This window comes from Ascaphus truei, chromosome 1 (assembly GCF_040206685.1).
Source record: "Ascaphus truei isolate aAscTru1 chromosome 1, aAscTru1.hap1, whole genome shotgun sequence".
Taxonomy (NCBI): domain Eukaryota; kingdom Metazoa; phylum Chordata; class Amphibia; order Anura; family Ascaphidae; genus Ascaphus; species Ascaphus truei.
The window spans coordinates 518,373,282-518,385,696 of NC_134483.1; the positions used below are offsets into that span (position 1 = coordinate 518,373,282).

Consider the following 12,415-nt stretch of genomic DNA (forward strand, 5'->3'; position numbering starts at 1 on the left):
GAAATACCCTTTTGCATGCCTCACGTTGCCACAGTGCTCATCTCTTTTGAGGTGTTCCATATGGACAGTTCCTGCGTTTACGCAGGAACTGTTCCACTGTGGAAGATTTTGAGAACAGTTCATCTGAACTCACTCAGATGTCTAAGTAGAGGGTATAACCCCCAAACTGTGCAAGAAGCATATGCAAATGCTAGGGACAGATCAAGAGAGGACCTGATGAGCTTGGATCCCTCCAGTTTTTCTAATAAAAACAATTCCAACAAGCATTAAAAAAAATACGAGGGACAGTGTTGCAAAAATGTAATTAAGAACTGTGATCCACCTTTCTTTATCACACAGTTTAGCTGTCAAGCTAACATCATACAATCCATCATCAGAAAGCATTGGAATATCTTAAATATCGATCCATTATTAAGAGACATGGGGCCTCATGCAGTAAGCGACGATTATGTGAAATCGGCAAGCTTATCGATTAGTCATGTTATTGGCGTTTTTCCCTCTCCGTATGCAGTAAGTGCCGAATACATTCAAAATCAACCAGAAAACAAATCCGCCCACTCTCACGATGATGAGCCGATCACACACAGGTGTATCGGCGTGCGTGGCGGGGTGCTGTTAGGTTGCACAATCACAAATCTTGCTGAATCAGGCGAAACAAGCATGTTTTTGATTGCGCGCCATATTTAAAGGCAACGTGTACTGCTAATCATTCTCTGTGTTGTTGGGAGTGAGAGAGAGAGAGAGACGCACAGAGCTGGACGATTGAAGATTTGCATATTGACTGAGAGACTTGTTGTGTATTGGGTGAGCTTTGTCCTTTGTTGTTTTGTTTACATCTTTGTCTTGTTTTATATGTGGAAGTGTTTCGTGTGATTGCCTGTACATTTCTTGTCTGTTTTTTGTGAGTGCTGGAAGTATGCCCGCAAAGCGTGGGAAGAGTGATGCTGGTGGGAGTGGGAGTGCTACTCGTGGGAGTACGCGTCGGAGTGAACGTACTGTTCAGGGGAGTGATGTTGCTGGTGCACCGAGTGGTGTTGCTGGGAGTGGGAGTGCTGTTGCTGGGAGTGGGAGTGCTGTTGCTGGGAGTGGGAGTGCTGTTGCTGGGAGTGGGAGTGCTGTTGCTGGGAGTGGGAGTGCTGTTGCTGGGAGTGGGAGTGCTGTTGCTGGGAGTGGGAGTGCTGTTGCTGGGAGTGGGAGTGCTGTTGCTGGGAGTGGGAGTGCTGTTGCTGGGAGTGGGAGTGCTGTTGCTAGGAGTGTGAGTGCTGGTGCTAGGAGTGTGAGTGCTGGTGCTAGGAGTGTGAGTGCTGGTGCTAGGAGTGTGAGTGCTGGTGCTAGGAGTGGGAGTGCTGGTGCTGGGAGTGCTGCTGGTGGCGCAGTTGCTGATGGGGTGTCTGGTGGTGGCGTGCTTGCTGGTGGCCAGCTTTTGGAGGCTCTTCCATTGGAAGAAGGAGAGTCCAGTCAGCACCAGCCAAGCTCTGACCCTAAACCTGCTCGGAAAAAACGTGTGGAGAAGCCACGTAATCCTCGCTTCAATGACCAGGAAAATAGGGCTCTTGTCACTGGCATTCTGGAGCACTATGACAGTCTCTATGGACATTTAGTAGGTAAGTGTAACTTTACATTTATTATTCAAATACATGTGATCCTAGGTCATCTGAGTTTTGTTCATATGCAAATATGGGTACACAATATCTTTCTATGTTCATTAGTGTGGAAACACAGCTTTTTATCATGCCTTACAAGGACAAATAAACACAGGCGGTCAATTTGCCAGAACTGCATACAATATGAATGCAACCTTGCTTACATGTATAGGTTTAGTAGTGAATGCTCATGTGCTGCACATATTACACATAAAACAGCATGTTTGCTATCTCTTGGAACAGCTAGCAGTGTAGGAAACTGGTGCTTATATTATTATTCATTTACCTCATATCTTTTATATGTTTTTCAAGGGCGGACAAGTGCAGCAAGCAAAAAAGAAATGTGGGACACAATAGTCATTGGTGTCAATGCCTGTGGGAATAGTGTCAGGGACAAGTATCATTGTCGGAAAAGATTTGATGATATTAGGTCCAAATTGAAAAAGAAAATACAAGACCAACGCGTGCATGCTACTGGCACTGGAGGTGGGCCCACACCACAACGTCTCATATTGACTCCATTGGAGGAGCTGCTTCGGCCAAAATTACTTACCGTCGTCGTGGAAGGCTTGGCTGGTGACCGTGACATTGGAATTTATCCGTCACAATTTCCAGCAGGTGATAAATATTACTGTACTAGGCGTGTCGTTGCTTACAGTTATTTTGCATATTTACACTGCTTTTTATACTGTCTTCACAATATAAGCATACCTGCATCTATATATGTATATGTCTGATTCTGTATATATATATATCTCAAAATAGACATATATGTAGTAGTCCTACTAAAAGCAGTAACTAATATAGCACGTGCCATTGCGTGCTCATTTACATGTGAATTCCCAAAATGCATAGCTGCAGTGGAAGCAATTGATGGTGGGCGAAGATGGGGAACAACAGGGTAGTACACATGTGTAACACATGTTCATGAGAAATTATTAGTAGCTACAGGTACAGAACAGAAATATGTATCATATTATTGTGTATTTTATTGATTTTACTCCGACAAACATGACATTACTGCCTATTTTAAGCATGCATCAAAGAAATTGCATGTAACGGCCTACAAACATCACTGGCACTAACACATCTATAGTTGCTTATGAAAAGGTCCATTTTTGCTTTATGTCATATACAGACAGCATAATGAGGCACACGTATCATATGTTATGTCATTGTTTTCATAACTTAAAACACTGCAGATGACTACTTAGCTCATCTACCATTGTGTTAAAGCAGCTGCAATTAATATCTCATCACAGCATACACTTCAACAGAGGGGGTGGGGTTCAGCACACACACTAATTACAGCCTCATTTCACGGTCAACTTAGTTCACACCATTTGCACCTGTTTCAAGTCATTGAAAGGTGTGGCTGATTAGGCTTTTTGGGGAAGGGAATACCTTTCTTACAACCTGAATAGCACAACTGAAGTTAATCACACTCATTTGAAAGCTTAACTCTAGCTACTAAATGCCCCAACAACTCATTACTTATCAAAGCGTACGTCACACATTAGTTCACTCATATCTATAGTTGAACTACTATGAAAGACACATTATCACACACTGCATGTGTTGTCTTGTTGAGTCACAGCCACATTCAGGTGTGCCACATCTTCGATTAATGTACCACACATATCCTCTACCAAAAACAACACTTTTTGCAATATGACCACCTTCATGATAACCATTGTGAATGGTCATCTCATGATAGTTATGTACATTATGATACTGATATCACTACACAACATATGATTTTTATGTACTCATTTAATCTATTTATCCTCACGCTTTACTGCAGAAACATAGTATGTTGTATGTTAGGGAACTCAAAAATTCTACTGCACCGACACACTTTATTCGAGCAAATACCCGGTATGTACCTGGCAGATACCTGGAATGCGCCACTCCTCACCTCTGACAAGCCCCGTTGCATTTGCCTTCCCAGCCTGGGTTCATGCCTGGCTGATGGGCGGCTGATCTGTTAAATGATAATGATTAGGATTTAATAGGCTGCAATGCTTCGCGTGTCTACCAGATGGCATAAATTCATGAATTGTAATGCAGTATATATATATATACTGTGCAGTATTGCAGCCAGCGGGAATAAAATGCTTCAATCCCTGCTTGGAAAATAACTCAATGCACTCGGGCAGAAAACAGTCACAAACCTCAATACACCCGGGTATACCCGAATTCGTGGGACTAGCCAAGCTCGAATAAAGTGTGTCGCCAGTGTAAGTACACAGGCATGTACAGTGTTATTACAACTATTTATGTTCACTTTCACACACATTTTCGGTTAAGGAACTGATGTTGTTAGTTAATCATAAATACAGAACATACAATAAGTGTTTGTTCAATATTTACACATGTAAATGTAAAACTTATGTTATTGTTATATATAGTTGCCCCTGGAGGACATGTGTCACCTGAGATGGAACAAGTGTCTTCACCTGGGTCAGCCAGCTCAACACTACTAGAAGGTGAGTGTATCATTTGCTGGCCATATAATATGTGCTCTTCTATATGTTATGTTGTCATGTGCATTATTTGTTTTGCACATCTTCTTTAAATAGGATTACTTAGTGTCAGTGAAAATTAAGTGTAAGGCAACATGTATTGTGTTAGTGATGTTAATTATCATGTAGGACTTCTGAGTTTAGAGCAACTTTTCATTCATTCATATTTCATACTGAGTCCAAACATTATTCGTAAGTCAAGGTAGTTTTTAATGAGGTTATAAAACGTATGCTAACATGTTAGGTGTTACTTAGGACACAGTACAATTACATAGTAACACAGCATACATTAACATGCCATTTAATAATGTGTACATTTCTTTTTAGAACATCATGGTGATGAGGATGATGAGTATGATGAGGATGACGCCACAGAAGAGACTGAAATACAATCATGTGACCATGAAGAGGTGCCAATAGAAACTGTTGTACCGCCAAATCGTCCATCAACTTCCACATACGATGCAATTGTAGCTTCAGAGGGAAAAATAGTGGACGCAGAAAATCGTCGCCATTCAGACATGATGACAGTGCTGGAAAGGATGATTGGACTGCAGGAAGAAACAGTATCACAATTGGCACATCTCCACAGAGTCTTCATTGAAGTGCCTAAACAGTTGCAAAAAATCAACACCTCATTCGAAGCATTAGTTGTTCAGCAAACACAAGCTAATTACTGGAGAATGACTAATGTACCACAATTCAACACCTCCCAGCCAGGATCTGTTCATGCAGGTCAGTTTTCACCACATTCATCTGATATTCATTCACCAGGCCCAAATGTTACCGGTCAAGTAGCAGACATTGCTGTGCAGGTTCCTGATGACATCCTACCGCTGCCATCTGTACAAATTCAGCAGCAGACACCTACAAAGGAGGCGACAAAAACAAAACAAGACACACATGAAACAGACCAACCATCACTTGTGCAGTGTCTACCAACTTGCTCTCATGTGTCACTGGGCACAAGCCCTGTCCGTGAACAGTCACTACCCAAAAGCCCTGTAGGTGAGTCGCTGCCCAAAAGCCCTGTAGGTGAATCGCTGCCCAAAAGCCCTGTAGGTGAGTCACTGCCCAAAAGCCCTGTAGGTGAATCGCTGCCCAAAAGCCCTGTAGGTGAATCGCTGCCCAAAAGCCCTGTAGGTGAATCACTGCCCAAAAGCCCTGTAGGTGAGTCACTGGCCACAAGCCCTGTAGGTGAGTCACTGGCCACAAGCCCCGTAGGTGAACAGTCACTGGCCACAAGCCCTGCCCGTGAAGTGCCAGAGGCCACTCAAAGTGGCTCTGTTGTGCCTAAAGTTGGTGGCAAAAGAAAAAGGAAAATTCAAGAGACAACAAGCAGGCCTGTTACTCGCTCGCAAAAGGAACAAAAAAAATAAATGTTATAATTCAGAAAATATGTGTTTGGCCTTGTTTTGTTGACTTCAGATTATCTAATTACTATTGTATGTATGCTGAAGACTGTGTTGTTACCAAACTTTCAACTATGTTCTTGTACACGTGAAGTTTTGGAAATGTTAACACTCATAATTAATTGTGTTATAAATATTTATGTTGTAATCGTCTGTTCAGTAATGGTCCACCAGGAGCCAGTTGCTAAGTTTAGAGAAGCTGCCATTGACTTTGCAGCAAAACATTGCATTTGGGTGTGTTAATTGATGTAAGAATTGCATATGCATATTAGTCACATGCAATTATTAAAACACCTAAGTAAGTGCAAACATCTTTCTTGTACGTGTACAGCAGGATTATGTGTAAATTATTACTTACCTTTGCCTTGCTTGGCCATTGTAATTTTGTCCTTTAATCAGTTGTGTGTTCGTTTCTATAACATCTCAGAATGTATAATAATATATATACACACACACACACACACACACACACACTGAGTGAGTGTGAGTGTGAGTGTGAGTGTGTGAGTGTGTATATATATATATATGTATATATGTGTATATATATATGTATATATGTGTATATATATATGTATATATGTGTGTATATATATATATATATATATATATATATATATATATATATATATATATATATATATATATATATTGTACTATATAAACTGGTATACACAAACTAATACACTTCATGCTTCCTTGTGAAAGCACACTATTTTAATAATACAGGCCTAATGTTTGAGAAATATCCTAAGTATGAGACTCTAACAGTATTGTGCTTAAACAAATGTTTATTACTTCATTCAATCATGTTTCTCACCATTTAAATAGGTTTCATACAAGGTATACTTAATGCCATCAATGTTGTGTGTACTCCTGCAATATAAAAAAAAAAAAAATATTATATATAAATATATATATATTTTTATAAGAGATATATTTATATATATATATATATATATATATATATATATATATATATATATATACACACGTATTTAAACTCATGCAGACAGGGAGTTAACCAGACTTTCACATACACACAGAAATGTAAGCGGGGAAAAAACATTTCTTTTTGCAGGTGTGTTTTTACTGATATGCCTGGCTAAGAAATATTTTCACACACTGGTCTTTGTTAGTTTTCAAAAAAACACTATGTGAACGCATTCACAGTCTAGGGATGTTTTTCACAAACGAGATAAAAGAAGGAGAAATGTTTCTCCCACAGTCCCATATCACGAACCACAACTGTTAACCCAATTAGACAACCAAATCCAATTGGCGTTTGAAATAAGGAGTCAAAGTAGTTACTTTTGTTGACCTTGACAAGGAAAAACAGGAGTTTGTTAGCCATTCAGCACATTCATTTTGATGAGCAAATAACACAGACCTGCACACAGCTTTTGTGCTACTCAGACATGGCTGATGAATTCGTTAACAATATTAATCCCCTTTTAGGGTATAAGTACATGATCTGTGAAGCCATCTTGAACAGTCGCGGACAGAAAGCAAGCACACGCCAAATCGATGATTTCATTCGAGCAAAATATCCTTATTACCAAGACCGTAAGCATGCACGGAATTTTAATTCCTCAATAAGATTCACTTTATCAAGTAATGACTTTTTTGAACGTGACCAGGATAAGCTACAACACACCTATGGTTTCTGGAAGATTGCCCCGGAAAAACAATTTCTCCTGAAAGACGGCACTTATATTGTCGTGAAAGGCATATTTATTCCTAATGGCAATAGCAATGTATCCGCTACTACTGATCCGTTTGAATCGATACGTGCTGCAATATCTGCAGCCTCCATTCCTGAAACCCACATTGTACAAGAACAAAAGTACTATGATTATGTACCAAGCCTTTCAGCTGAAATTGCATTGGAATGGGAACCGGAAGAAATTAACCTACCTCCCGACCAATTATTTGAAGAAAGCAGTGGCGATTCCTATGAGCGCATCCTGGAGGAGATATGTGCCATACTGGATTCAGCGGTTGGGTTAAGCGTGGATGAAAATGGCTTGCATTTCTGGAGCGACCAGTTGCAGCCAGGCGAAGAGTTAATTCTAGAAGAATGGTAAATATATCAATCGTTATGCGTTGACTCTGCGTTTAAATTTTTTTTTTTTTTGTAACCACCATTTTCACTTTCAATGCGTGGATACAGCGTAACATTGCAGACTGCATAACATGTAGCGATCACAAACAAATTGTTTCCTAATACAATATAGTAGGACCTGAAAGAGTAGTACACATTGCTGACGGAATAAATATACGTACTTTCCTATCCCTTTAAACATATTAGCAACATTTTACCATTACTCTAACACATACCTGTTTTGTTATCATGCAACATCTACAACATTGAAAACCGGGTCCACCACGTATGACGTGGGACCCTTGTCATGGGCCAAGGCGTCCTTAAAAAGGATTAGTGATGTAAGTCCCGCCCCCAAGCGACGTGCGCGCCTCAAAGCCTATTGGCTGTCATGTTTTGTTATAGTAACGGTAACTGCAGTGTGTGATGCGTGCGGCTCAGTGTTTGTAGGCGTACCCTGGGCGTTAGCCGAATGTTAATTGAGTGGGAGGAGTGTTAGCGTGCGTTTCACGCTGGCTTAACATGACGTCACACGTATTGCATTTGCGCATTGTGTTATCGGCCGTGCTTTCTGTTCAAACACGTCTGTTTAAAAAGAATACAGATGTACTCGTTTAGAACGAATGTAGTTTCGTCTTCATTGTATTTGAAATAAAGATGTTATGTTTACTGGTATTTTCAACATGTATTGAACGCACAACGTACGCTTTGTTTTGCGCATGCGCTAACAGTTAGTGGAGCCAAGCGTGAAGTGCGTGCGCACACAAAGATGTGCGCGCACATCTTTCAGTATACAGGCAACGTTCACTTCTTATACATAGTTATGCCTGCTACAAATTTAAAGAAACATTACATACTGATGAACAGTTTTACTTCTAACATATAAGTGACTGACGTGTGTATCTACACAATCATATAGAGCTGCGTAACGCGTTGTCACGGATGCATATCTAGTAAGGTGCCATCTTTGACCATCATGTGTTTGCTGTATTTCAGAGATGTCGGGGAAGATACAATCGGATCAATGTATGATTTCAGAAGAGTCTACCTTTATATGAGATGATTGTGAGGAGGAGCCACCGACTACTATACTACATATGGAACTAATTTTATATTGCTTGCAGCGCTTATTAACAAACAATTAAAAATGTGATACCCTTATGCCTATATTGCATAAGCACTTAATTAACATAATGATGTTGCAAAAGAGTGCCTCATGAATTTTTATTGAGTGTTCTTTAATGACTACTAACATTTTATGACATGGTGTGTTTTATATATAACAACCATTCCCACTCTGCTAACACATTTGTGTATTCTAATATGTAATGGAACGTATGACTGTCGAAACTATGTAACAATAATAATAATAATATGAGCATGTTCATGTATAGGGCTGCTAGTTGTACGCAGCGATTTACAGACACATGTTTCAGCCTGAGGTCCCTGGCCCGTGGAACGTACAAATGTTTTTTTGCCGCATGAGGCACAGGGAGATAAAGTGACTTGGCAAAGGTCACAAGGAGCCCACACCGGGAATTGAACCAGACTCCCCTGCTTCAAACTATCAGTGCCAGTGTGTGTCTTTACTCACTGAGCCACTCCTTCTCCCAATGTAAAGGACACTTACAACCAAGTAGCCATTTATTTTTAAAATCTCTTGTTACATGGGTATGTAGATAAAATGGTTTGGGACTGTAGCAAATAATGTTACTGGCCAGATGTTATGGTCCCCTCCAATGCATGATGTTCTGAATATGACATCACCATCATGTTATGAAGTACGTTTCTGTGTATATTTCATTAACCTAACTAACTATAGTTTACTGTGTTTATTAATCGTTTAGAAATACATAGTATAGTCAATATGATGATATAAGCTACCATAATAAAGCTGGTGTTATCATTTGTCGGTGTTATACATGGATCCTACACCAATTGATAGAGACACAAACAGTTGTCTTAAAAAGTGTGTCTATGCTAGTGATGAATGTGCTCCCGTAAGTAAACAAATAAGTACAGTTATCCCCTTTTCTCCAACCACCTCTATATTACATTAATGGAAATTATAAGGAAACATACATAAAATGTGATGAAATGTGAGTAATCATTTTGTAATACAATGCACATGAAAGCTCAAGAGTAGCTAAATGCATATACATGATACAGAAAGTACATATATGTAACATTTGTGTTTAAACCAATATGTTGGGTTTTTAGTTCCAATAATTATAGGAAGATTGAGGTAGCCACATCTTATGAGAGATGTCAGCAAATATACATACCATGATCAGTCATACTGGAGATATACCTATAATGCAAAGGAACAATATATAAATTGCAAACATTGACATGCCATCTTCAGTACCGTAAACAACACAGCAAAGTGTGTATTTGGTGTTAAATGTACAACACCATGTATATTTCATGACATTCAAAATGTAAATCAGCCTGGTGTACACATCATATGGATGTACATGTTACACTGCACCAATAACATTGTATGTAAGCATACTAGAAGCATGAATGATTATGGGCATAATATGTGTTTTGTCTTAGCATAAGGAATAACACAATGCTAAAATATTATTGCTTTGTTACCCAAGTTGTATTCACATACACACAACTAAAGTACAATTGAAGAGGGATTATATAACCTGTGCAACAATAACATACCGGTGCCACATCCCTTTGTGCACACAGCAGAGAAAAGAAAGGTGTGCAACCCATATTCATCTGTGTCCTAACAGAAGGTTATATAAAGAAACATTATTGTTAATATAACATAATTAAACTATAAAAGTAGTACTAGGAACATATGAGTTTGTACTTACAAGAAAAAAATGAATTGATGAGATTCTGTCGTGTCTGGCCACCACTGGCTGTTTGTTCATTTTCAGCAGCTACATGGGTGGGATGCTCGTCTACCAAAGCCTCAGCTAGGTCTGACTGTACATTGTGCCTGAGTGCAACATTGTGCAAAATGCAACAGGCAAGGATAATATCAGACACTTTTTGAGGCTTGTATAGAAGAGCCCCACCAGTTCTGTCCAGACACCTAAACCTGGTCTTGAGTAGGCCAAATGTCCTCTCTATAACAGATCTTGTAGATATATGGGCTGCATTGTACCTGTCCTCTGCTTCAGTTTGAGGGTTTAGCACCGGAGTCAAGAGCCACGGCCTAATTCCGTATCCTGAGTCACCTATAATGAATGGAGCACACATAAGCTGACATTAGTGATCAAATTGTACAATGCCAACATTCCTAAATCAACATGTGTTTTGTGTTAGAACATGTAAATATGTACTCACCCAGCAGCCAACCAGGTTCAAAATGTCCCTCTTCGAACGCATGGAAGACTGAAGAGTTCCTCAGGATAGAGGAATCGTGACTGGAACCAGGGAACTTGGGTACCACATGCATTATCCTCATCGTGGCATCACATACCACCTGTACATTGAGTGAATGGTAGTGCTTCCGATTGCGGTACACATGCTCACTCTGACTAGGTGCAATCAAAGCAACATGTGTGCAATCGATTGCACCCAGCACACATGGTATCCCTGCTATATTATAAAAGCCAGTCCTGACTTCCAGCCACTCTGTCGCCTCTGTAGGAAAATGAATATAATTCCTAGCGCGTCTATTGAGTGCATAGAGAAACTGGGTCAAGGCCCGCGAGAATGTAGATTGCGAGACCCCGCCCACTATGCCCACAGTTGTCTGGTATGACGCGGAAGCAAGATAATGTAATGAGCACAGCATTTTAACAAGCCCAGGGACTGCACGACCTCTGGCTGTGAAAAAATCTAAATCCCCCCTTATCTCCTCATAAAGAGCTAAGATTGCTGCTGAACTCAAACGATAGCGACTTACAATCTCCTCCTCACTCATCCCATCTAACAGGGTTCTCTCCCTGTACAGACGCGGACGAGGCACAAGTTGTCTCCTCTGTCTTCTCCTCTGATCTCCTGTCCCTCTACCTGTCCCTCGGCCTGTCCCTCTCCCTGTCCCTGTCGTATCCGCGTCACTGTCACTGTCCCTCGGTGTGTCCCTACCTTGCCCTATATGATTCTCTTGATCATCAAGCATGTCATAGAAAAGAATGTTCCTGCGTCTCCTAAACATTCGCAACATTTTGAAATGAGTAGCTGTGAATGAGCAGGTAATGTGCGTCCTTTAAATAGGTATGTGATGATGTCAGGTGACATAGTAAAATGCAAGGTGTTACATTAACATAATAAAGTACTTCTGTGGCAAGCTGTGTGCACTTGTTGTTCTAAGTATTTGTTGTGTGTATTCTGCAGGGAATGATGATATTTGGCAATGATGTGACGTGAAGCTTTGTACAAAGATTGCTTGCAAATAAATAGTTGCATGTGCAATGCATGTAACACTTGTGAACGCAAGAGTCAGTCATGTAATGAGACAAAAAGGCTGAGATTGACGTGGGAAAAGTTTTGTGTAACATGTGTAATTATCCATGTTATTGTGACATGTTGGCAACAATGAATAGTCGTGTGCATATGCATGCATTTGTGTAAGGAGGATAGTTGGTATAGAATGAGTTTACAAGGTGTCCCAATGATGAATTACTGTACATGTGTGTATAAGTTAGGTTGAAGTGCTTGTAATGCAACGGTTACAATGTAAACATGCAATGTGATTGAGCGTCCAATAAGTGACGTCATGAAAATAGGGAGGACCCAAAAGTATATGTAAACATGAGAAGA

The 12,415-nt window shown here is 40.1% G+C and overlaps 1 protein-coding gene across 1 annotated transcript; it reads left to right on the forward strand.

Moving 5' to 3' along the window:
- Positions 1-4,073: 4,073 nt before the first annotated feature.
- LOC142463941 (uncharacterized) lies at positions 4,074-5,547 on the forward strand. The gene is made up of 2 exons (XM_075566880.1): positions 4,074-4,132; positions 4,496-5,547. The coding sequence occupies exons 1-2, from the start codon at positions 4,084-4,086 to the stop codon at positions 5,545-5,547; spliced, it is 1,101 nt and encodes a 366-aa protein (XP_075422995.1). The 5' UTR covers positions 4,074-4,083.
- Positions 5,548-12,415: the final 6,868 nt, after the last annotated feature.

Bases quoted from the DNA above. Each gene is read 5' to 3' on its own strand.
- LOC142463941 (XM_075566880.1), top strand. From the start codon at position 4,084: ATGGAACAAGTGTCTTCACCTGGGTCAGCCAGCTCAACACTACTAGAA. The intron at 4,133-4,495 runs GTGAGTGTATCA...ATTTCTTTTTAG, and splicing joins CAGCTCAACACTACTAGAAG to AACATCATGGTGATGAGGAT.